The sequence below is a fragment of the Buteo buteo genome, chromosome 9 (assembly GCF_964188355.1).
Source record: "Buteo buteo chromosome 9, bButBut1.hap1.1, whole genome shotgun sequence".
Lineage (NCBI taxonomy): Eukaryota > Metazoa > Chordata > Aves > Accipitriformes > Accipitridae > Buteo > Buteo buteo.
In genome coordinates this window covers 8,366,342-8,390,962 of record NC_134179.1, presented here as the reverse complement: position 1 = coordinate 8,390,962, position 24,621 = coordinate 8,366,342, and the positions used below count along the sequence as shown (strand labels likewise).

The 24,621-nt window shown below is 49.3% G+C and overlaps 2 protein-coding genes across 3 annotated transcripts; both read right to left on the bottom strand.

Moving 5' to 3' along the window:
• Positions 1 to 313: 313 nt before the first annotated feature.
• SLC37A4 (solute carrier family 37 member 4) lies at positions 314 to 8,625 on the bottom strand. 2 transcript variants are annotated; one of them, XM_075035232.1, is made up of 9 exons: positions 8,364 to 8,625; positions 8,014 to 8,246; positions 6,439 to 6,682; positions 4,961 to 5,119; positions 4,489 to 4,574; positions 3,401 to 3,514; positions 3,056 to 3,121; positions 1,847 to 1,985; positions 314 to 1,555 (listed from the first exon to the last, which is right to left on the bottom strand). In XM_075035232.1, exons 1-9 carry the CDS (start codon positions 8,509 to 8,511, stop codon positions 1,389 to 1,391), a joined length of 1,356 nt encoding a protein of 451 aa, XP_074891333.1. In that variant the 5' UTR covers positions 8,512 to 8,625; the 3' UTR covers positions 314 to 1,388. The 2 variants fall into 2 exon arrangements, with proteins under 2 accessions (XP_074891333.1, XP_074891334.1); XM_075035233.1 differs by lacking the exon at positions 3,056 to 3,121.
• A 215-nt stretch (positions 8,626 to 8,840) lies between these two features.
• On the bottom strand, positions 8,841 to 24,255 carry HYOU1 (hypoxia up-regulated 1). Its single transcript, XM_075035231.1, has 24 exons — positions 24,097 to 24,255; positions 23,782 to 23,875; positions 22,425 to 22,503; positions 21,986 to 22,140; positions 21,804 to 21,880; positions 20,685 to 20,866; positions 19,966 to 20,081; positions 19,017 to 19,200; positions 18,449 to 18,583; positions 17,458 to 17,540; positions 17,226 to 17,358; positions 16,789 to 16,976; positions 16,372 to 16,510; positions 16,199 to 16,259; positions 15,345 to 15,427; positions 14,540 to 14,728; positions 14,159 to 14,358; positions 13,902 to 13,989; positions 13,159 to 13,281; positions 12,660 to 12,793; positions 12,057 to 12,141; positions 11,389 to 11,641; positions 10,445 to 10,534; positions 8,841 to 9,899 (listed from the first exon to the last, which is right to left on the bottom strand). Exons 1-24 carry the CDS (start codon positions 24,170 to 24,172, stop codon positions 9,838 to 9,840), a joined length of 3,009 nt encoding a protein of 1,002 aa, XP_074891332.1. The 5' UTR covers positions 24,173 to 24,255; the 3' UTR covers positions 8,841 to 9,837.
• Positions 24,256 to 24,621: the final 366 nt, after the last annotated feature.

Here is a 24,621-nt window from a genome sequence, read left to right as displayed (position 1 = left end):
GCGGGTTTGGGTGGTTCTGCTTGTGCTGTTCTCTGTCAGACAACCAGAGCCCTTTGGACACTGCTCCATTTTTATTTCACAGGTAGAAGAAGATCATATCATTAAGTACAAAATGTAATTCACTTCCATTGTTTCAATTAAGGCTGGCTACCTACTCTTGCAACCAAGCTGTTCAGCAAAGTACCTGCATGCAGGTTCTTCATGAATTGAACTTGCCTCTTCCAGGACCCTAAAACAGTAAATTCTTCCAAGCAAAACCAAGAATATTCAACAAAATCCCCGTTAAAAACCTGAGACTACTTATTGCAGAGTGTTGGGCCTGACTGCTCAAGGCTGTATGCAGCAGCTCTGCTAACGCTGACTCGCAGAGGCAGCCCGACCCCCTACCCACAGCCGTGTGAGATGCAGCTCTTGACCAAAAACATCCGAGACTGTACCAAAAAAATACATGCCAATGCTAGAAACAGGGGTTTTTGTGAAATCCAGCTGCAGAAGCTGTGGGCCAGTGGTAGCTGTTGTTGCAATACCTGCTGCTGCATCAGTTTTCCTGGCTGATTTGCAGAGCGCTCGCTACAAGCTACCTTGGCAGCAGCTGCCACCCTTGCAAATCATTAACACTGTACACAGAAATCGTGCCGGGCGGGATCAGTTCAACAGAAGGAGCTTCTCTAAATGCTCTCCCCCGAAGCACCAAGAATTTCTTGGAAACGTGCCTGTTTCTAAGTGCTACGGAGAGCCCTGCCACAGCACCGCATCAGCGTTCCATTTGTCCAGAGCAAAACACCTCCCTTGCTTCTCGCAGCTCATCCCAGGTAAAGCTAAAGCCACGCTGCTCTCAAATCAGCCGTGAGGCTGAACTGTAATAATCATCTTTCACTGCTCTGTCACCGTTCCAGGGCAGTGAGCACGCAGGGAGTTCACGCCTAAGTAAACCGAGACGGCTGCGCTTACAGCAGCTGGATGGGATGAACGAACGCAGTGAAGGCTCGCTTCAGCAGCCCCGGACAACGAGGCTGAATTGATGGTTAATGGCTGAGACAAACAGTAAGGACAAAACTAAATGTGACAGCACCTGAAGCCAGTCGTTTTAGAGCATGTTCAGTGGAGAAGCTCGGGCTGCAAAGCCTGCCTGCCTCACCAACAGTGCTGTGAGAAGGAGGTACAGTAAAATCATTGCAAATGTAAACTAGCTGAATTATCACATCTCGAGGGAAAAAGTGATCGGTAGCAGGAACCTTGTGCCCTCAGGCACGTGACAGTGGATGAGAAATTGAGACATTTTTATCTAGGTTGCAGCAATAGGTAAACTCACTCCTAGGCCAGTTTAACAAAAAATGAGCATCATTCACGTCGGCGCGGGAGCATCCTTTTCACCCAGCAGCTCATCCTCAGTCAGCCTTCCTGGGAATCCGGCCCATCTTGGTGCGGATGTTCCGCAGGAAGAAGAAAGCCACCGTGCTACCAGTACAGGTGATTTCGGCTACCCAGAAGGCTGTGGCCCAGCTGTAGTGCTTGGCAATGGTACTGAAGGGTAGTCCAGCCAGAAAACCCCCAACTGTAAGCAAAAACAAACAGAAAACTAGCAACACTTGTGCAGCTCCATTTTATCTGCCATTACTTGCTTTTGCACATATAAAAATTCCTCAGGCCTGGTTTGAACTTAAAGCACAAGGCAAAAACCTGTTGGGTGCAGCAGGAAGCATCTCTGAGGCTTCCAGGCCTGTTATCTCTGCTTCTCGGGTGGCTTCCTGTGATCAGTAACTTGGCAGTAACAGGGGCTAGAGCACGCTTCAGCAAGAACACACATGGGTTTTGTTTGTTTTTCGGGGAAATGGGTGTTACTCACCGTTGGCCATGAGGGCCACTATGGCGTGGGAGGTGCCACACAGGTTGGCAGGGGCGCTTTCGTTGGCTATAACCCCAAACAGGGCGATTGGCCCATACGAGGAGAATCCAAATACAGCTCCCAGAGTCAGGATCCACAGCTGTCAAAATGAGTTAAGATCAGAAACAGGATCTGTGCATCTTACCACTGTCAGTCAGCAGCTGCTGACAAATCTCAGATCCCATGCACAGTATGAGGGGATTTTGACATTTTCGGGCTGACACCAGCTCCCTGGCTGCAGACAGAAGAGCTCGAGCCTGCAACAGACCCTGCGTACACACAGCCCAGGTGCATCTCCACCACACCATCTTGTTGGCCAGCACGAGCTCTCCTCTCTCCCACAGTTTTGCCCCCTACACCATGTACCCACGACATGCGCCGTTTTGTGAGAAAGAACCAGACCATCAGAGGAGAGATGGGTGATGAACCCCTGTGAAATCACAGGAGAGTGCTGTGAACCGAGTCGCTTTTAAAAACGATCCTGGAGACACCAACTAAAAGCTTTTCTCCTTTTAGATGCAAGCGATCGATCAGAGCATCTTTATTTGCAAGAAGCCACTATCTGATAACCTCTATGTGACTAAACAAACACAGAAACAAAATAAAAAAACCCCAACAGTTTGAACTTCAGTATTAGCTTACGCTTTAAGAAAAACTACCTGGCTCAGCGTTTATCAGTCAGTTGTGAAAGGACAACGAAGGATAAGTAACTGGACCACCTCAAGATTACAGCATGCTTTTTGAACAATAAACACCATTTCAAGCTGCCCAGAAGGAAGTAAGTGCCATCTTATTTTCCAGATGGGAAACAGAAACAAAGAGTTAGGAAAACACTTCCCAAAAATTAAGCAGGAAGGCATCTGCAGGAGCAGAATCATTCCTCCTGACCTCACTCACAAGACCCCTTAAGTGGCTACATTTTACCTGATGAACAAATGTCCTCAGAACCTTCTATAGGAGAACTTAAAAGTTTTATATTCAGACTTTTTAAAGTCAGTAAGTGTAATCAAATGATTACAAGAAAATCGTTTCTTTTACAAAACTTACAGTAATCTCTTCTCAATGCCCTGGTTCTAAGCTCTGTAGTGCTAACCAACCTCCCAGGACAGGAAAAAGGCAGATCAGCGAAAGCAGAAACGGGCAGAGGGAGAAAAAATGCAAGGCAGAAACCTCGTGCTCTTTTAGGCCTGTAAGATCAGCTAGAGGTTGCAAGGCTACAGTCCAGAAGTGATTCTCCTGAAGAAGAAAAAAAGGAAAGGAGAAAAGAGGTTTCATTTATTTAGCAATCATGAGGGCAGATGCAAGTCATGTCTACACTATAGCTGGTAACGCAGGCAGCAGAAGCAGTCCAAACCAGACTAAGTTAGCCTGCTTCTCTGTAGCACAAACAAAGAAAATGCAAACTTACAGTTCTTGGAAAGGCTGAAGAGAACAGTCACACTCCCTATCATCAAACTCCTCACCGTTAAAGGGCCATCCCTACAACCGATGGCCAGCTCCTCGCGCATGGATTACCTTGGGAGAATCGCCTGTGACTGTGACCCGGAAGAGAAACATGGACACGCACATCCCGGCCATCATGGAAAGCAGCAGCGCGTGCCGAGGATTCCCATAGCTTGACAGACCCACCTGTAACACAGGAAGAGAAACTGAGGGTCAGAAGCTGGAAGGACTCCTTCCCTTTTATACTCGTAGTGACTAGTGCTGTCCACACAGCCCCGTCAGAAACAGGGATGGCGCATCGAAAGCACACCTTTTAGCAAGATGTCTTGGTCTGGCGTAAGGACTGACTGCAGTCAAACTGTGCTAAACAAGCAGCTCTTAGCGATGAACGATACTTCTCTGTTATCAGCTGCGCCCTATTTCCACCCTGAATTTGGCTTCAGATCCCACCACTGGATTTTAAAGTAGCGTTTTGTTCAGCCAGAAGACAACTGTCAATAACCAGCTCTCTTCCAACTCAGAAATCCAGAGAGCACAGTAAAGCCAACGAATCAAACAGATCAAACGTCTTCAGCCTGACAGGCGTATTGCAATGCCTAACATCAGTGTACGTATTTCCCAACACCTTCTAAGGTGTTCAGCGGTCATTCTCATGCACATGGCAGATCTGGGTACGGGCCCATTTCTCTCAGTTGTACCGCACAGTGGCAACAACACCTGACTGAGCACCCTAGTTAAGCTGCTGAGATGGGACATGTCCCTCCCAACCTACCTCTGCAGGAAGGGAAAGAGATGGGTTAAGATCAAGAATGGTCTGATTTTCAAAAGTCCCATTTCAAAGCAGGGCACTTTAGACACAGAACTGCATCCGCAAGAAGAGCTTGGGAAGACAGAAGAAAGAAACACGGTACTGAGAATGGCTGTTTTCTTGTGTGAGCAGCAGCTCCCTACCTCTGCGCTCCGGGTATCCCGAATCTCCAGAGCAACACAGACAAGGGGAGCATTCTGCTCCACTACTGGTGCAGGTATAAGAGGGTGGGGGGGAGAAATCATCTTCAAGCACTCACAAAGGAAGCCAAAACAAACTGTAAAAGTTCTGAAGCAGCTCAAATTGACGCAGTGTCAACTGCCCAGCACGTCTGAGGGCACAGATTACTTACTTTTGCTACTGCTCTGTCAGAAAGGTATCCAGCAGCAATGCTTCCCACCAGACCCCCAATCTCCAAGGCACTCATGTAGGAACTACCTAGAATGGAGGTGAAGCAAAGCGCAGGCCATCAGGTTCAGTCACGACAGCAAAGCTGATGCGTGCTTTAGACCAAGCTCAGCTGCTGTCAGCTCACAGTAAGCTCAGAGCAGCTCTGCTGGACAAGACCCTCCAGCTCATCCTTGTACAGGAACGCCTGTCTGCCAGTCCTAGGAGGACCCTGGCACGGAGGCACTTGGTGCACGCGGTAACTTCATTACTGAGTTATTTCAGTGCCTACACGCATCTAGGTAGACAGTTAGGAGGCAGGCAAACAAGTCCCTCAGATGGAGGTGCCTGTGTCCTTTTGCTGTACCCAGTCGAGCTCTGGGCAATACCTCCCAGACGGCAGCCACAAGGCTTAATAATGCAGCTTTGCATCTTACCCACGAGCATGGATTGTCCCCTCTCCTGGATCAGGAAGAGCTGTCCCCAGTCAGTACAGCACGTTTTCACGCCAAAAACGACCAGGTAGCCTGTTGAGAGCACCCAGAGGTACGGCGAGAGCAGTAGCTCTGTCAAAGTGCTGTTGTCGCTGGAGGAACCTGTAAGGAAGATCAGGAGGAGCGCTACTACTGCTTGAGCACAGCTACTGAGCCACACCGACTCAGCGGCACTACAGACAGATCTGCAAGCAGGATTCACGCAAAAGGACATCCTTACAGAGCGAGATATTCATGACTATGGGTAGTGAATGGCTTTACTTCCCCCTTGTTCTGGGTTTGCTGTGATTTCAGAATCTTTTCTGTCAATTGATTCCACGTTCATTAAAGATTTCAAAAGAATAATCAAAACCACTACTTCCAGTAATTTTCTGTATTCTGGTCGCCAATAAACCCTTCACAAAGGTTGTTAGAAAAATTATCTGCTTCTCCAGACACTGTGCTAACGTTTCTAAGCTGTGCCTGTGAAAGCCACTACACAGACCCAAGTAAAGATGCTGACTTTCAGGTGCTACCTTGATTTTTGCATCAGTCTTCCAGGAACACCTACTAACCTACCCTCTCCCCAGGAACGCTCTGGGAAAGCAATATTGTTTTCTTACACGAAGAGGTCAAGTCTAGCAGTACAGGCATCGCAGGACAGTGTGGAAGATAGGCTGAGTTTCCACTGGCCTTTAAAATCCTACAGCAAACCCATGTTGCAATTCCCCTCTACCTGTTCTGCTTTCAGAGAAGCACCATACTCAGTGGTCTGAACAAACATTTACTAACTAGATGTCCTAGGTTAGGACAGAAAACACTGAGCAGAGTCCACCGCCAGCCAGGGGTCAAGAGGACCCACAGCGGGGTGAGGGGACAACTGCCTGTCCTCTACCAACACGGAGGACAGGGAGGTCAGGCTTAAGGAAGCATTCTCTGCTGTTGCGTTTCTTCTCTCTCCAGTACCCCCACAGAAACTCGGCTCACAATCAGAGCAAACGAAGTCCCAAGAAAGCCGGGGCACTGTTGGTAGGAAGATGTTACGCAGACAAGGAGATGAAAGAGCTAGCCACGAGCGTCTCGATGACACGCAGGCGGCTGCTGGCAGGCCAAGGAGCAGGACTAATTGGTGGTCAGGCTCTTCCTCTGCTCTGCTGCATTTTGCTCTGACAGTCTCAGAAGCCCGTACACTGGCCCCTTCCCACAACATTTACCCAGGGCTTGGTTTATATGATTTGTAACTTCAATGCAGCAGCTTGACAGTTACCAGAATAAAGCTGTTAGAAACAGCCACTAACACGTGCCTGCCAAGCAGTGATTTTGGAACTGGGAAGGATGGAGGTCTCAGTACACCAGGAGCAACACATCTGTCCCAGAATACAGACAGAAGGCACCACACCTTCTCCCGCAGCTGCCCGCTTACAGCGAAGTCTCACGCTCACCTTTCTTCCCTTTCTTGGCTCCTTGTTCAATATTAGGTAGCCCAACATCCGACGGCTCATTTTTAATCAGAAGAAGGCAAACAAAAGAGACAACCACGCAGATGAAGCCAGAGAAGGACAAAGTCGTGCGCCAGTCGTAGTTCAGAGACATGAGAGCAGCGACAATGGGGCCTAAGCCTCCAGCCAAGTTCATGCTTGTAGACAGGATTGCCCACCAAGTCCCAAACTGGGAAGGCTCAAACCACTGTGCAACAACAAGAAAAATGGCATGAGGTCTGAGAAAGAGAGTGACGCTGCACCCGAAAATCCTTAATCAAGGCCCACACTGTGGGTTCAGGGCAATTCAGACCCAGATCTACAAAAACAGGTAAAGGGAGTGCCCACTCTTCGCTACCTCAGTCATGCAGGGAACACCAAACGTTACGCAAATGTCAGCCACAGGAGCCTGACAGGTGCTCACACAGCGAGCCAGCTCAGAGTTATTTCCATTTACAGACCATGAAACTGAGACGTGGGCTGGGAGAGGCAAATTTAAGAGCACACAGTTCTGCGTATTCACTTGCTAGGAAGAGTGTCCTCCTGGAGAGGCCTGCTGGCACAGGACTGTGCACGGATACACAGAGAGTCACAGGGTATCTTTAGGACTCACTGTTGCATTAAGTGTCAGGCACGATCAGCTCTGCATTGCAACCTGCTCTCAGAGCCAGAACCACTTGGGTGGTTGTTGTTGGCAGGACAATGTCCAAGAGCTACGTTCATGAACATCTTCAGAAACGCTGTGTCTATTGTTTCTGTTATTTGGGCCCTTCCTTTCCGTGCAAGCAACCACCCTGGATGGTCCTTTTCTAGCCAGCTAGATGAGGCTAGATACCTCATGGAAGGGCAATGCAGCTGTTTATCTTCCTCCCCGTCCCGCAAGTACATGCATTCCTAGATTTTACATCTTTCAAGAGAGGTTAGCACACAGCTGACCTCCCTCCCTTCTGTCCTCAGGCAGAAATCAACCTGTTCCATTTAGACTGTCACGAAACCCAAGCACACGCAGCTGAGAGGCCTGACTCCCGCTGCTCCTCCGTACGTTACCTGGTTTTCTACCTGAACAGCCTGCAATTTGCAATTCCCGAGTTCCCTGGGCATGCAGGTGGAATTCTGCTCATCGCCCCTTGCCCAGCAGTGAACCGCTGCGATGGCAAAGAGACAAGCAGACCTCTGCCTTCATGCTTAAAATACCGGAATCCAACAAATTATGACTCTTCCAGTGGAGAAGGTCAGCTACCAGGAGATGTTACGTCCCAAGCCAAGCTAGAATTGAGCCACCTAAACACAAGGGCTAACAGACTTTTGGAATCTTTGCTAGAACAAGCAGAACCTTGCGCACAGAAGCTCGCTCCGCAGGCAGAAGAGAGCGCAGGTAGTGGTTTCGACCTCCTTGGCTTGAAGGAGGCAGGAACGGGTGCGAGCTCCTCTGGATTGGGAGCAAGGGCTCCCACAAGGCGGCCCGCCCAGACCCGCTGCCGGGACAGCTGAAAAGAGCCACACGAAGCGTCCCCCTCGCCTCTTCCAGCAAACACTTACTTTGCGCAGGATCTTCCCGCAGGGCGGCCAGCCCAGCCCCTGGGCCAAGCCGTTGAGGAACCAGAGCCCGGCGAAGGCGGTGACGGTGGAGCTCCAGGAGAAGACCACGTTGACCAAGCCCACCATCAGGAGGCCGGAGGAGAAGAGCCAGCGGGCGCTCAGCTGGTCGGAGAGGACGCCGCTGACGAACTTGCTGATGGCGTACGCGGCGGACTGGCTGCTGGTGACGAGACCTGCGGCGGGGCAGAGCCCGAGACGCGCCTCAGCCGGGCGGCACGGCCACCCGCCCGCCCGTTAACGCCGGCACCGGGCGGGGGGGGGGCGGAGGGGCCGCCGGCACCGGCACTCACCCAGCTCGTCCTTCCCCAGCGGCACCTCGGCCATGACGGCGGGCATGACGAAGGAGAAGGTTTTGCGGTTGAAGTAGTACAGCGTGTACCCGACGAACATGGCCGCGAAGATGACGGCCCGGTAGCGGCCGTACCCGCCGCCCGCCATCCCGCCGCGCTCCTCGGGGGCCAGGCGGGGACGGGACGGGACGGGACAGGCGAGGCGACCGACGGCCCGGCCCCGCGAGCCCGGCGGGCGGCGACGCCGGAGGAGGGAACGGGCGCAGGGACCGGCGAGCGGAGCGCCGCCGCCGCCGCCGCCTCCTGCCGCCGCCCCGCCCCCTGCCGCCGCCCCGCCCCGGTCCGCCGCCCCGCCCCGGTCCGCCGCCCGCCGCCGCCGCTCCGGTCCGCCGCCACGCACATAGCCCGGCCGCAGCCCCGCTGCCCCGCGAGCTGTCCGTACGGCCCCGAAAGGAAGGATAACCGGTTTTTGAGAGACTGGCAGGAAGTGTACTTTTAATTTTTGGTTGAAGAGGCCAAAATGGAGAACGAGATTCAGATGCACATTCACAGGCGTCCGCGCCGGCTCGTCAGAGACTCCACTCGTGGTTTGCAGCAGCGGGAGCGTCCCACGGCCAAGGAGAGGGAGGTTCACAACAAAGCCAGGCCGAGCACACAAGATACCGAGGAAGGAGGACAGTTACGATTAAATTCACCCGATTCGTTTTCACCCAACCCTGTGCCGCCTCTGTGGTCCCTCAGCGGTTGTCACTCTGACTACAAGGTGCGCTAACACCTTCCCAGTCTCCTTTGCCATCACTGTTGCCATGTCTGAACTTTTTATTTTATAGCAAACTATATACAGCATCTTTTTGTCAAGTCTCAATTCACGGTTTTCAGACTCTGCTACAGAGCACGGAGAGAGATGGTGTTAACAAACAGTCTACGGAAAACAGACACGGTCGTAGCTCCAAGCACAGAGCGTCCGCCTCCCCAACTCCGTTCCACCTTCCCACAAATCCAAATGAGAACACACCTCTCGTCAGCTGAACTCACACCATTTCTTTAAGCTAGGGCCTTGTATGCAAAGACAACACCATCTTGGCTACACACGCTTCTGCATTAATCCCATTTATCTTCACCAGAGGTGTCACACAGAGTTTGTGTTCCAAGTTACTTCCTAAAGCTTATGATGTTTCTTTACTGCTTTCTCTCCACCGAAAAGCCACTTTGGTGACTTTTGTATTCAGAGACAATTTGCGGTGGGCACACTGCCACCTTTAAACACATAAGAAAAGAAAAACAAGAACCAATTCACTAAGTTAGTAGCGGCAAAATCCCCAGACAGGAAAAAAAAAATTTACATCTCTATCCCATTTTGTTGTCAGACTGTTTGTTGTGTTCCATTTACATCATGACTAACCAGGTCCATTATAAAAACAAGAAAGTAACCATGAAATAAATAGATGTTGACACTAGTGGGATTGCAGGGGTGTTATAACTCATCGTTTTTCCTGCTTTCTCCTCCAGCTTCTGTCGTCTTCTCTTTTTTGGACCCTGTGTAATGAAGTAAACTCAGTCACACACTGAAACAGTTTTTACAGCATACAAAGCAGCGTTGACAGTCCCTGACATTCATTCATTAAGTATTCCAGCAAATGCTCGGTCTATGGTACAGAAGTTGGGGGAATGTGTTGGGTACTGATATTCGGCTCCAAAGAGCTGAAGACATTACTGCCCTCCACCTCTTTAACACTGCTGTCCTCACAATAGGAGTGGCAGAATAAACACGGGCTGGCACATAAGTTCTTTAACAAAGACAGGCTGACAGCTACAGGACTGGCTGTAAACTGCAGCGACAGAGGCATAAAGCAGCTGCTGAGGCAGGAGGCAGCGGTACATTAGAACGTCACGCTGAACAATGAAAATGTAGGAACAGCGAGGAACCAAAATTTTTGTCTTTCTCTTTGCAGAATTAACAATTCATCTGCAGTCGGAGGTTCTACCATCTTACTACCTCCTACAGCTACAAAGATGCAAAGAAGCACACAGCTTGCATTGTAGCTACCAAGTTCCAGACCATTCGTCAAGGATTTACCCACCGGAGTCTGATCCAGGCTCATCATCTATTGCTACTTTCTCAGCTGTAGGAGGTTCCTTGGCTGGGCCAATATCCTCAGGTTTGTCTGTGTCTAAAGCAGAAAGAAACAAAAGTTAAGGGAGAATACACAGGAGACTAGGTGTAGGGAGATGAGGTGACTAGTGGCAAGGTTTACCAACAAGCCAGCTGTGGTGCCTCAGCAAGATTGTAATAATTCAATCCCACGGTGGATCTCTCTACAACCCTCAGAGAAGCATTGCAGAACTGCTCCTTATTTCTCACTGCCTCTGTCTGCCAGGCTTTACGTCCCTAGAAGCCCTGGAGATTCACTGCTTGCACGGCCAACTCACCTTTGGAGCTGTGACTATGAGCAGGATCTCTTACTCAGGCCAGAGGAAGCAGCAGGGAACTCTGCTGACAAACAGCCGTCTAGATTTAAAAGGACCAGGGCACGCAGAAACAGAGGATCTTAAGAACTTCAGAAAACTGCAAGTCTTGGTGTCCCAAGAGTTGTGGTTTTTTCCTGGCATCCACCTAAGTCACAAACCTTTCTCCTTAACAGCTCATTCTATTCCTTGATATAGGACACGACCTTGAATACCTGGCTCTAGACACCCAGAACTCATTGATGGCTTACCTTTCTTCTAAGGCAGGCAGCCAGCCAAAGAGACAGATACTGACTAACCATCCTAGGAAGTTTATAAATACTTTCTGTTCCTTCACAGAAAAAAAACCCCAAACAAATGGTGGGGGGAAAAGGACACGGCCATCCGTAGATTTTTCCCAGCTGACTTTGAAAATTAAGAGGAGGATCATTTAATTTTACAGTTAACTACTGTCTTCACATATTTAGCTCCCTGTCACTCAAGGCAGAGAGAGATGAGTGTGTGACACACAGTAATGATATACTAGGAGTTATACACATGCTCCCCACCTGCTCCTTACCTTCTTGTTTCCCCTCCGTGGGAGGGATAGTGTTCTCAGTCTCAGAGGTTGCTGTAGCATTCTTGCCTGAATCAGTTTTTGTGGTGTTCTTCTCCTTTTTGGGTTTGGGTTTTGCAAACTTGGCCTTATTCAGGAGATACTGCACTTCCCTGTCCAGGGCTGCTATCTTCAGCTCTACGTCTTTTGACAGTAGGACAGGTTTCTCAGTAGGAGAGAGCTTGTTCTGTTCAGCCAGCGTCTCATTTTTCCAGATCTGTGGGATGGGAGGAAAGAGGTGCTTTTTGAATGCTTCTGGGTTCCAGGAACCACTGCTCCCTGCTACATTTCCACCAGCTTCTTAGTTACCAGACATAGGACAAAACAAAGAAACAAAATCCTCAAAACCCAGTGGCTGCTTCTAAAAACTGCATGCAGCCAGGTTACTGGGCTACACCACCACTCCTGGAGACAACCCTCCTCATGCAACACAAGAAGCATCATCCCCCACAAAGCAGTCTGGTGTCAAGGTGGGCATTAGAAAACACTGAAACACACAAAAGGTCTGCTGGTGGCATGGAAACAAAACAGGCACACTCTATTCCATGACCTTGAGTGAAAGTACACGACAGGAAACGCAACCCAAAACGGCCACCCTCACCCTCACCCAGAATCACTTGATCCTTTATTACCGTTGTTTCATTGATGGCTTTTTCCAGCGTACCCAGTTCCACTTCTGTGAATATCTGGTCAGACTCTGGAATCATTCGGGCTCCCCTTAAAGATAAGAAGAAAGTTTATTTTTGTTAAACCAAACAGACTATACATGGGCAACTCTGTGTTTACTACTCCAGTAATCGCAATAATAAATGGTCACTGCACATCACCAACCAATTAGTACATTTTGCACCCATGTCTCTTACATCTGCAGAAAACAGAGTCCTAAATCAACCTCTGGATGCTAAGAATAGAATACAGAGCCAACAAAGGCAGCTATCAAGAGAGCAGAAAAACAGGGAAGATAGAAAAAGCTGAGGCCATAGGACCACAAGGGAGAAATCTGCTTGAAAAGAGTGTGTACAGTGTTGGACACGTCCTGTCCGCCCAGTATAAACAGACCTTGCGTGCTTCTGTTAATGTGGTCTGCAGAACCAAGCACAAGGAAGCAGGCTTTTGGTCTTCTTTCCTCAAGAAGTGCTAGTCACTTTCAGACCACAATACAATTTGGTCAAGTTCTACTGACACCTCTTATGTTACCGGCTGCACAACTCTCCTTCTCAACAGCTTGCTCTTACTTGAGAAAGATGGTTGAGTGGTTGAGCAGACTCTCCAGGGCAGCCAGGCGTTCCGGCCACTTTCTCCTTTCCTCAACACGGAAGAAGAGGTTTCTACAAAGCTTTTTCAGCTCTGAAAGCTTGTCTTTCAACTCCTGCGAATGGGGAAAAGGCAAAAGGAGACAATTAGTTTGCCCACTATCTAACACTGTAAGCCTCAGAAGTTAAACCTGCGATTTTTGTCATTTTCTCTATCAAATAGGCTATTTCAATACAGCAAAAAGAGCCACATGACTAAACTTTATGTGGAATCAACAGGTTACTGCTGGAGCTGTTGAAGACGCACCCGTGGCTGGAAGAACAACTTCATACTATGTTCTGTTCACAGTGCACCAAGGAAGCAAGGAACTTCTGAGAGTCAGGTTATAAAGCATCAGGATGGATCAATACTCTATCAGCCGGTGTGGCAATTTCTATGGCAGTTACAGCAAACTGGTATCCTGACTACACACAGCAGTACCTTAGTTGTGGCTGCATAGCCCTCCTCCTCCATCCAACTGGAAGCCTCGCTAAGCTTTCTGGAAATTTCTTCCCTCTGCTCCTCCGTTGAGACAAACTGATACTCCTCTTGGTAAAGCTTGTCCTGAAAAGAACAAAGCAAGCACTCCTGTCAAACACCACTGAGCATGGAAGCATAAAACAACCAGGCCACCCACCTGCAACCGGGCTGGACTGTGAACTCCTGGGGTGCTGCCTGCACTGGCCAGGAGATTCTCATTCAACTCTCCCGAATCTGAGCTCCTGCTCCTAGCATTGTCAGGAGCATGATGGTAATACACCAGGTATATAGACACATGCGCACACCAGGTGTATGATGGTAAAGCTGCAACAACCAGAATCTCACACACACTTAACATTAATTGCCTCTTCTGTACAAGATTACTTGAGAAGCTGTAGCTGCTTTCCAGCCCAAGTGCAATTGTTCCAAAACACATGGGTAAGTGCACATAAGGGATACTGGAAACCCAAAGTTTAGTGTGTTAGACATGTTGATGGAAAGCATTCATTCTGTGTCGAGAAAACCTCCCGAGTCCACATGGCCTTGGGAGGCCTAATGGTAGCAGAAACAGTGACTGAAAGATGAGACCTGGGCTCTTCAAATCAGCTTCCCCCAGCTCAAGCAACTCCCCTACATTCAGATCAGCCAAGCTGCACTTCTACCTGCCTTCCAGGAATTCTCTTTTCTTTATAGCCCTCTCTTACCTGGGTCTCAAAGATGAATGACTCCAAGCTGTTGGCTGACTTTTCTCTTTCCTGTTTCTCTAGATCTCTGACTGTCAAGTCTTGGAGTCTAACGTGCAAAGAGAACAGAAATCAAAGGTAGCAAGTGACTTTAGATGAACACTACATCACATACATCAGCTTCTGAGGATAGCAGTACTACGTGAGCTATCACCATTCCAAAGCAATTCACTTCCTTTATTTAGAGCTTTACCCTAGCAGAGCCCTTTCAAACATACTTTTTCATTGAGCTCTTTAGTTCATCCTCCAGCAAGTCAGGCACATCGTTTACATCCAGTTCCATGGTGATCTCATGGACAAGCTTCTGCTTCTTGGGTGCTTTAATCTTCTTCTCTTCCTCCGTTTTGGTAACTGTGCTGTCACCAGAACTTTTAGACAGTTCTTCCTCTTTCATAGTTTCTCTGTTTTCTTTGGGATCCTGTAAAAGACAAAGTATATTCTCAGTCAAGGGAACGTATTTGCAGATTTTGCAACTTTTCCAAGGCAGGGCATTCATAGGGAAAGAAGAATTCCACTGAGCACTGTGCGAATTTTATTAGTTTCAGAAATACTCCTCAGACACCAAAATCACAGTCCCGTTCCTTCAACCTGATGCTCACCTGAGACTCTAATTTCTCGCCTTCTTCCTTCTTCTGTGACTCTGCTTTTGGAGGGGCAGTTTCTGCCTGACCCGGAGACTGCTCTTTCTCTTCTCCCTGCTCGTCACCGGCATCTTCTGCACTGCTTTTGTGGTCTTGCTTCTCCCCCTGCTCTTCTTTACCCGTTTCTGCTAGGCTCTCTTCTTCTTCCTGGTCACCACAGGCAAGTAAAGGGGAAACCAAAATGGTGTTTTTAACACAGGAATTCCATGCAAATCTTTTACAGAACAGATAATCCTCTGCAAAAAATGTACACGTGAAAAACAGCACTCACAGGGACTGCAGCCATTAGTGAGGGACTGTGCTGAGCTAGAATAGGAATTAAGAGTTATTTCAGTGCAGAACATGACTCCGTGACCAGGAGCTTTCATCTCACTAGAAAGAAACCTCGTCACTACTGCCAGCGTAATGGCAGCTGTGCCTTTATGGCCCAGGAGGAAGCAAGGAGCCTGCCAGACAGCTGCACAGACAACACACAGGCAGAAGCCTACTCACAGAGCACACAGGACAATTTAGAAACAAAAGACTTCCCCACAAACAAATCCTTTAACACTAGTCCGCCACTGCTGAACTTGCCAGCAAAAGAGCACAAGTTTCTTCAAACACACCACATGAAACTCAAAGGAATAAAGCACTTTGTGACAACATTTAAAATCCTGACATGCTGCCAGACACCTTTAATTCTGCTCACACAAATTGCTGCCTCTTTAGCAGCCATAGCAAGACCCAGGGGCTCCCTCCCACTAGCAATTACCCTTGGGCTCACCTGTACCGAGTCTGTCAGGTTCTCTCCAGTCTCTGGCACAGGACCACCACCCCCAAACAGGCTTGAGATGGTATTACCAAGTTCTGTCGATGGAAGACAAAAAAATCCAGAATACTGTGTATCCAAGGGAGGGAGAAAGTAATCTTCAGCTCTCAATTCTTCCCCTCACAACCATAATGATCCCCAAGGAGGTCCCTTTGCGGTGTAGGTTAGCTACGTACACTGCAGGAAAACTCTTCTTTCCCTGACCTCACATTGTTGTTCTTGCATGCACAGACAAGCTGGGGCCTCTACCCCTACTAGAATATGACCTGAAATTTGTAACTTTAACTAAAAAGCTTCAAGCTTCAACCTGTGGCTGCATTAGCTGTCCCTGCATCTCCCCTTCACCTCTACACACACAGATTTCCAGCTGCTCTCTGTAGGGAAGTCTGTGCTCTAAAACCTGAGCAATGCAAAGCATAGATCAGGGCACCCCAACCCAGACAACCAGACAGGAGAACACTGCGGGGCTGTGGATGCAGGACTTCCCTTCAGGGCAGACCTCCAGAACTGCTCTGCTGTGGCTGAACAACCAGAAAGCTACTTTTATTTTTCAAGTTGCAACGCATGCCATAGTCACCTTAGGAGCATATGACATTTCAGAGCTCCTTGCAGCACCCAGAAGCCACTCACAAAAGGCTTTTAGGTATTTTGGAGCCGTATGCACAATCAGAGGCTATAGCTAACCATTTAACTTCCATACCCCAAAACAAGGGTGCTTGCTCTGCTCAAAGCAATGATATGTTTTAGTCATCCCAGCTACTGCAGGTAAAACACAACCACCAGTATGAATATCAAAGCTCAGCATTTACTTGTCAGTGTTGACTCCTCCTCCAGCTTGTCTTCCACCAAGGCCTCAAACACAGATTCCACCTTGGAGAGGGGAGCAGAGAATTAGTTTTAAGCAGGGACCATCCATAACAGAGAGAGGGACAGAACTGGAAAATACATAGGCTGACAAACTTCGCAACAGGGTGGTGCTTACCCGGTCAAGACTTAGTACTCCACTCTCATCCATGTTGAAGTGAGCTTTGATGCCTTTGGATTCATAATCTGAGTGCTTCTTGAAACTGTCCCCAACTCCCTTTAGCCTCACAGTAGTGAGATTGAGAGAACCAAAAATCCTGATGACACAGCAACAAAAGCAGAGAGAAAACTTAAGATAACAATGCTGCAGAACAGCTAACCACTTCTCACAGTCACGTTTACAGCGATGGACAACTGCACAGAGGAAAGAACCAGCATGGTTTGGTTTGCCTAAGCACATAAAACTCTGAGAACAGATCTGCAAATATGCACTGGTGGCCAGTCAGATTTGTAGGCCTGCCTGCCAATAAAGTTTTCCAGCTAGGCATATTGCAATGCCATGGAGCTGTCTGCTCAGACGCTGGGCTCGACTCACCGCATGTCATCCTGGTTCAGGAAAGACAGATCTCCATAGTTGACATAGAACTCAAAGTCATCTGTGTAGCGGTTGAAAGTGATAACTTTGCGCTGTGGGTAGGGTGCCATGCGCTGGAACAAAATCCTCTTGTTATGCTTTAAACTCTTGGATTTATCATCCTCCTCAACTTCACGAGTAAACTCCACCTGCATCACAAACGGAACATATGACTCGGCAACTGCAAACTCCCTCTACAGCATTTCATGTCACATTTCTGCTATGTTTGGCTGCTCTACCTTGTGCAAAACTTGGGGGTCAGGTAAGTATTTCTCAACAGATGTTTCTATGTGCCTGGCTTCTTAGATATAATAGCACTTCTACAATACGGAAGATTTTCTCCCAGCGCAGCCCCATTTGCCTGTACCTTGCACAAGAGGAAGAAAGCCAAGGATTACCTGGATAGGAAACACAGCGGCATCCCGAACAACAAAAGGCTTCACCTTAAAGGCTTTGCTCAGAGCAGCTGCCTGGTAGACTGCACCCATAGCAGCAGCCTCGTCGGCATTGATATTCTTGCCCAGTTCTTCTCTATGAATTGAAAAGCAACAGATGTCAGCTTTGCAGCCGCTGCCATAAACAGCAACTTGTCAATAGGAGACAGACTAGAAGGGGGCCTCACATACTCACTTGCCCACAGCTTTCAGCAAAACCTCCTGCACTTTGGGGACCCGTGTGGCACCGCCAACTAGAATCACCTGGTCAATTCCATCCTAGGGATTGGAAACAGTCACCTTGTCTTGAGAAAGCAATTTTGGAAAGCTAAGTTCAGGGCTTCCTTAAGCTCCTTCCCCGGTCACCATGCACTGGTGTGGTGCTCTGAGAACACCCATGCTACGTCCTGCCATCCCAGTGCAGGTCAGTGCCTGACAGATCTCAGACAGGCTGACACAAGCCTTGCCAACATGAGGAACCTGGAGTCAGGTTTGTCAAAGAGGGACAACGTGACCGCTGCTTCAAGCCACCTGAAACATGGGACTTGATTCAAAATTAGACAGAGTACAGTTTAAGGCCAGAGGAGCCAGTTATTCGGACAGCAAGGTGGACCAGAACAGATAGAAACACAGACTCTGAGAGGTGACTCAGTGTCTTGCATTGAATACCAGAGCCAAAAGATGCTCAAGAGTGTCCTGGCACCCTGGCAAGCGAGCATTTAACAATGCAGTAAGTCTCTCCAAAGGACTGCATCACGTTTGGTCCAACTGTGGTCCACAACAGGGCTTCTAAAGGGAGCGCTCAAAGGAGAAGCCTGAACAGCAATAATGCTGTTTCCAGGCTCTTTGAGATAAAACTTCAGAAGAGCAATCAGAACCAGCATCCGAGACAAAGAAAGTAAAGATCAGTGTTTCAAACCTCCAGCCCAAGAGTAAAGTTTTTTAAGAGAAAGAAACGCCTCCTCCAAGTCCTTTGTTTCTGGTGGATAGCACAGGGAGCCATGACAGACTCCTGCTTGACACCGCAGCAAGTAACCTCACTGCAGCAGTAACACCACTCTATTATGACAGCAGGCATCTGTACCTCTCAGCAGTGCCAGTAATGCAACCACCAATGCTTTGATCGTGACACAACAGCAGCTCTGTACATAAAAACTTCAGGCTTGTTAACGCATTCCTAAACCTACCATGTTCATTTCTGCACTGCTCAGAGCCTGTTGCACAGGTCCTGGGACTCGCTGGAACAAGTCAGAGCACAAATCCTCAAATTCTTGCCTTGAGACCTTGGCCTTGAAGTCGATGTCATCTAGTAGCCCCTCAATCTGTCCAGAAAAAAAAACCCACGAGAATTAAGTTATTTGTGGAGCACTCTCCAAGCAAAATCTTTGCCTGACTTGCCACAGTGTGCAAAACGTTCCAGCTTTCTCAAGGCACTAGGACCTGACTGTGCTCATCTGAACCCTGCCATTGCTAAGGTGACGAGAAGATGAAATGCGGCTAAAACAGACAGCTTCTCTCAGCAAAAGTTTATTTACCAAGCTTCACGTGACTAGCTCTCATCCAATCCACTCATTTAATCGCCAGCAGTACTAAGTGGGCACAAGTTGAGAGTGCTGCCACCACCTCTGGAACACCAGGAGCAATGCTCTTCAGCATGCTGATGTTGCAGAGGGACAGTGTTCTTACCCAGCTGTCCTTAACCCACCCCACCCTCAGACCTAGAAAAGCTGGAAAGCCTATGACAGAAGGTCAGACCTGTGCCATGTGGTCAGCATTTGCGCTCAGGACAGTTTTCAGGCGGTTGGCCTCCTTCAGTAGTTTGGCCATGGCCCGGGGATTCTTTCGGACATCTTTGGAAGGGTGCTGATCATTAAAGAGTTTTGCCAAATAGTCCCGGAGACGAAGCTCCATCTCTAAACCTCCAAGAGTACGGTCAAACCTGAGCAAAAGAACAAACAGAGATGTAACAACTTAAAATGACTTGAAATACAAACAAACTTCATGTATTATTCACAAATGTGCAGAGCAGCAAGTGGTCAAAAGTAGCTGCAGTATTACAAGCTGTGATTAACTGTGAAAGAACAGTTGTTCCAAAAATAACACATTATAATGAAAGAAAGAAAAGGAAGATTCATCACCCCAATAGCCTCTGAGCAGGAAACTTCATTATGTTTACGGTAAAGGCCCTATTGCCAAGCATGTCAAACTGCTGAGAAGCCAAAGGATAACTGCCTCAGCTCCCAGGTATTTTCTTGGAAACAGGAGTATAAATGTTTTGGATTTAAAATTGCTGGGCTGGCAATTCACAGCACCCCCCTTCTTATTTGGCAAACACGCTGCATTTTCATTGCTCTCTAGAAGGGTATTCTGCTTTTTCAAGCTGACACGCTCTACTTCTGTAAGATTATAGGAAATGGAATTACGCTAAAATGGCTTGAAGCTATAAAAAAAGCAAGCCCAAAGCAAATTAAGTGTACTGGTTGCCTCCTGGGCTCCTGGACGTTCTCAGTTACCTTCTGCACAAGATGGTGACACCAGAATTATTACTAATTGGAGCCTTCTTGCTCCAAACGTTTCCCACTCTGCCATCCAAATTACTGTGCTGAAGCCTCACTGCAGAATTCCACATTTAGAAAAGACTGTGAAACAAATGGTTTCTTTCCTGAGACCTGCGGGTTTTGTGCAACTCATGTTGAATTCTTACCCAATGCCCTGGATCTGCAATTGAGGTTGGGTTCCCGAGTCCTTAGTTTTCACTGTCTGATACGTAACAATAGTACAAACGGTGCTTCCTGCTCCCATGTCGTAAAACATGATATTCTGAAAAGAGAAGCTGGGACGGTGAAGCAGAAACACCTGGATATCCCCCACGAGTAAGGACAGAACCCACTGCTGTCTGAGCTTGATACAGGCCAAGACTATCTGCTCCCTAGCCTGGCTTTATACCGTAATGACAGGACTCGTACTTTGATCAAACACAGGAGATGTTCAGGGTCACACTTGATACAAGCGGACAAGAAAACTTTTTTCATCCCTTTCACAGATCAGAAAAAAAGCTTTCCTCTTTAAAAGTTTCTTCAACTTCAGGAAAATCAAGTATTTCAGAGTCTGGCTTTCAATACCTTAGGAAATCACTGCTGTTATTCCCCCCCCACTGTTGATGGGCAAGGAACAAACACAGGTTTACAAAATGGGAACTCCCAGCCACCTGCCCTCACTCCAGAAGCTTTCCGGCTTCACCACATATTCACGTAGGGGTTTCGTCTCTTCCTCTTTTTGATGAGCACATGAGAACAGAGGAGACTGGTTGACTAGCAGAGTCCAATTCCTTACAGTTAAGTCCTTGTGATTTTATCTCCAGCACTTTCTCCCCCACATGCAGACACTTGCAAAAGACTCTCCACGTCTCCCAACTGCACCTACCTGTGCAGTGGCATTGATGTCTTTCCTCCTAAAAACTCCATAGTTCAATGCTACAGCAGTGTTGTCATTGATCAGCTGCAGCACCTTCAAGTCGGCCATGCGAGCGGCATGCAGAACTGCTCTCCTCTCCGCCTGGTTGAAGTAGGCAGGAACAGTGATCACCGCGTCCTTGATGGGCTGCTCTGAAAGAGTTGCAGGGAACATGTTTTTCCATCAGTGTAGCCATGTGCAGACTCGTTATAACGGCATGATGGTAGCAAAGCCAGAGAATCCATGATAAAGACTCATACAGAATGCAATCCTGAAGCAGCATGAGCAGCCAGAATCATTAGGGATGAATCTCACTGTGTCTCATTGAAACCAAGCAGATTTTGCAGATTCTTGCAAAGCCACATGTCTACTGACCTCTCTTTCACATGTTAGGATGCCTTAGATTTCAACAAATATCTTCATGGAGCCTTACTTTATCACTGGATTATGTTCACTCTCCAGAGTCAAAAGTCTTTTGACTGGCTTTAGTATTACTAACCAAACAACACACAGCCTCCTAGTTACGATCCAAGTCGAACACATCAATGAAATTCACCCAATTTTCACTACTGTGGTATTTCACTAGCAACACAGCATAGCAAATGAATGACAGTCTCTTATCTGTTAGCAAGTTTCACAACAGAGGGCAGTTTTTGCCCTTTCCTTGTAGTTCAGCTCCAGCAGCAAGTCTCCATCTAGACCAGTTACAATGCAGACTTTAACAGAGTTACTTCCACCTTCCCCTGCAGTTACCCATCAACGTGCTTCTGCTCTAGTCACATGTGTCACTGAGAAAACGCTTTACTCTCTTTCTCCAGAGATTGCCCGTAAGGCTCCTTCACTGCAAGGTTGGGTGGGATCTGGGGTGCCTGCCCCCAAGAATAGGATTAAGACCCCAAACTCGCACCATATTAGAAACAAATGACAACTTGAGAGCCACTAAGTCTTGCTTAAAACCTACAGCCGAAAAGACCCAACGTCCTGTTTCTAAAAATCCGTGGGTTTTCAAACACCTTTAGTCTCTGCTCAAATCCTGCAATATACAAACACACGCACAGACACTGTAAGAAACAGCTAAATCCTTCCAACCTGCAAATTCCTCAGCCAGACCACGTGAATAGTTCAGCACCATCCCCAGCATCTCCTCTGGAGAATACTGTATCGTTCTACAAGAAACAGACAGGAAAGAAAATTACAGCAACAACAGAGTCAGCTGTAGAAGCCTGGTAGCCAAAGTCCCATCCACAAGGAACCCAGAAGCAGCCACTTACTGGGATAGCTTGAAGATAACGGTCTGCCTCTTCTCATCCTTCACCAGTTCATGCTCTGGGAATCGGGCCTGGTACAGCGCTACGTGGGGGTTATCGATACGCTTACCCAGCAGATCCTGAAAGTATCTGAATGCCACCTTGGGGGTCCTTATGGACTGCGGAAAGAAAAAGCACATCACCCAGCTGCATTTCTTCGGCTTTGCTGTTGTCAAACAAACCTGTCCTGAGCTACGTGGCGAACAACTTTTGCTATGGGAGGTAGGAGCACAAGACTGGCATGCAAAGAGCCAGTACAGAAAGCCAGTAATGCACCAAGGAGATGAGAAGAAAAAAATAAAGCTTCTTAGCTCAGACATTTATCACGAAGGACCCAGCAGCGGGAACATATATCTTGCACACAGAAACTGCAGTTGGTGCAGTGAGTAGCAAGAACTCTTACCATTCCTAGTGCGCTGTCGCCAAAGAGACGCTCATTCTCCTTCAAAGAAACAGCCACAGGTGTTTTCCTTCGTGACTCCCTGTGTAGAAAGAGAGGAATAAACCAGTCGAAACAGGTGAATGTTCAGTACAGAGTTCCTAGTGAGGAAAGGCGTTGTTTTCATTCCAGAGAGACTAAGGGAAGGTGCTTGGATACCACCTACAGAGATGAAGGCCAGCCTCCCCTCTATTCATCTGAAGGGCTGTGATAGCAGTACCTCCTTTCAGAGCTTTCATACCTCCTGATGCTCCTCGTGACACAGGCAAATAATGGGCTTTACTGAAACATAGACAGACATCTTTCAAATTCACAGTTGAAGCTGTGGTGAGCAGATTGTTATTTTTCCCATAAGACAAGAGAACTTAACAAGAGGTGATGCATTTCTGCTCCAATTCAAGCATTAGCACACCAAGGTGAGTATTTCACTACGATAACTATGAAATTACTTAAAGCTGTCCACTATGCTCAGCACACACTACCCAGGTCCAAATGTCTGGTAACACATTGTCAATTCTCTACCATAAGGCTACAATAAAATGAATTGCCATGAAGAAGAAAGGCTCACAAATAGCTTTCTGGAACGTGCTGCTTCGTACTTAGACAAGACTTGCTTTACTTTTGCTTTCCTCCGCTAGTGAGCAAGGCGAGACAGTTCCCTCATTCCACCAACGACTGCCAAGTTTCAGGGAGCTGGGTGAAAAATCCATTTATGTCCAGTCTCTCACTCTAGACTCCCAGAAAATGAGGATGGTCCTGACTGTACATCCTCTCCCAACTGCAGGTTTTTCATTCAGTGTCTCAGGGACGGGCCGCAGCCACAGCAGCCAAGTGCCTCACAAGCAAGTATGGGTTTCTGAACAGTTGCAGGAAAACAAACCTGCCTCTGAGGTCCCTTTGGAGAACTGAGAATCTTACTTCTTCTTACCTGGATAGGCAAGAACGCGCTACTGTGGCCTTTCACGTTTGAACCGCAACGTGCCCTTAATCACACAAGCTTTCAGCTACTTGCTCGCAAGACCCCCAAAGCGCACCCAAGCACCCCTAAGGCAGGGCTGGAAGCTGCACTGCTGCCCTGCGCGGTGCTCGGCAGCTGCTCACCCATGGCAGGAATCAAGGCAAAAAACGCTGAGTTAGAGGATGAGCACGTTCGTTCCCCTCACGACGGGGGAACAGCGTTCGTTCAGCCCTGGGCACCCCAAATCCCTGCCTCCGGACGGCACTTGCGGCGATGTTCCAAGCCGCGATAAAAGGGAGGGAAGCCCCCCGCGGTACGTCTGCGGTATCAGCGCGGGGACGGGCTGGAGGGGCAGCCGCTTACTTGTTTAAGACGATCTCCATCGGCACCCCGGGTTTCACGATGGCGATCTTCATCGACTCGCTGCCCACGTCCACCGACATCACCGCCACGGACCCTGCAGCACGGGAGGGGAGAGAAAAACCCGCCGGTGAGACGCCAGGCGGCACCAGGCCAAGCTTCTTCCCGGCACCGGGCGGCCCGGGCCGGCCCGTAAAGCCGGACGGGTCGTGGGGAGGGAAGGCCGGCGGGAGGGGGGGCAGGGCGGCCCGCTCACAGCCCCGCGCCTTCCCCGACAGCCGCCGGCACCGGGCCCGGGGGCCCCGCCGCCCCACGTACCCGCGCCGGGCAGGCGGCAGGAGAGCAGCAGCCAGGCCAGCAGCCAGCAGGGCACCAGCACCATCCCCGCCGCCATCTCGTCCCGGCCTGGCCCGGCACGGCGCGGCCCGGCCCGCCGGCAGGTGCTGCAAGCGGCGGCCCCGGCGTCTCGCGCAACCCCCGGCCCGGACGCGGCGCCAGCTCATTGGCGCGGCCGCCGGCGCCGGGACCCCGCGCGCCAATCCCGGCGGCCCGCGCGACCCCATTGGGCCACGTCGGGGGAAGCCGGAAGCGGCCGCGACGGGAGCTTCGGTCCCATTGGCCGGGAGCGCCGGGGCGGGGCAGCGGGAGAAGGGCGGTGGGGCGCGCGCCGTGGGGCGTCATGCGCGCGCGTGCGCGGTGGCGCCGCGCGCGAGCGCGCGCCGGCCAAGCAACAGAGCCACGTGCGGCCCGACTGTTTTGCGCGGGCGCCCCCTGGCGGCTGAGAGGCACCTCGCCGCCAGCGAGCCCCGCCTCTGCTCCCGGGCCCCGCCCCTGATCCGGGCC

Bases quoted from the DNA above. Each gene is read 5' to 3' on its own strand.
- HYOU1 (XM_075035231.1), bottom strand. From the start codon at position 24,172: ATGGCGGCGGGGATGGTGCTGGTGCCCTGCTGGCTGCTGGCCTGGCTG. The intron at 19,201-19,965 runs GTAAGAATTCAA...TCTTTTGCTCAG, and splicing joins TTGCAGATCCAGGGCATTGG to GTTTGACCGTACTCTTGGAG. The intron at 16,511-16,788 runs GTGAGTCGAGCC...CTGTGTCATCAG, and splicing joins CTGAACCAGGATGACATGCG to GATTTTTGGTTCTCTCAATC.
- SLC37A4 (XM_075035232.1), bottom strand. From the start codon at position 8,511: ATGGCGGGCGGCGGGTACGGCCGCTACCGGGCCGTCATCTTCGCGGCC. The intron at 1,986-3,055 runs GTTTCTGCCTTG...TCATTTTGACAG, and splicing joins CAGGCCTAAAAGAGCACGAG to CTGTGGATCCTGACTCTGGG. The intron at 1,556-1,846 runs GTGAGTAACACC...TTTTGCTTACAG, and splicing joins AGTGGCCCTCATGGCCAACG to TTGGGGGTTTTCTGGCTGGA.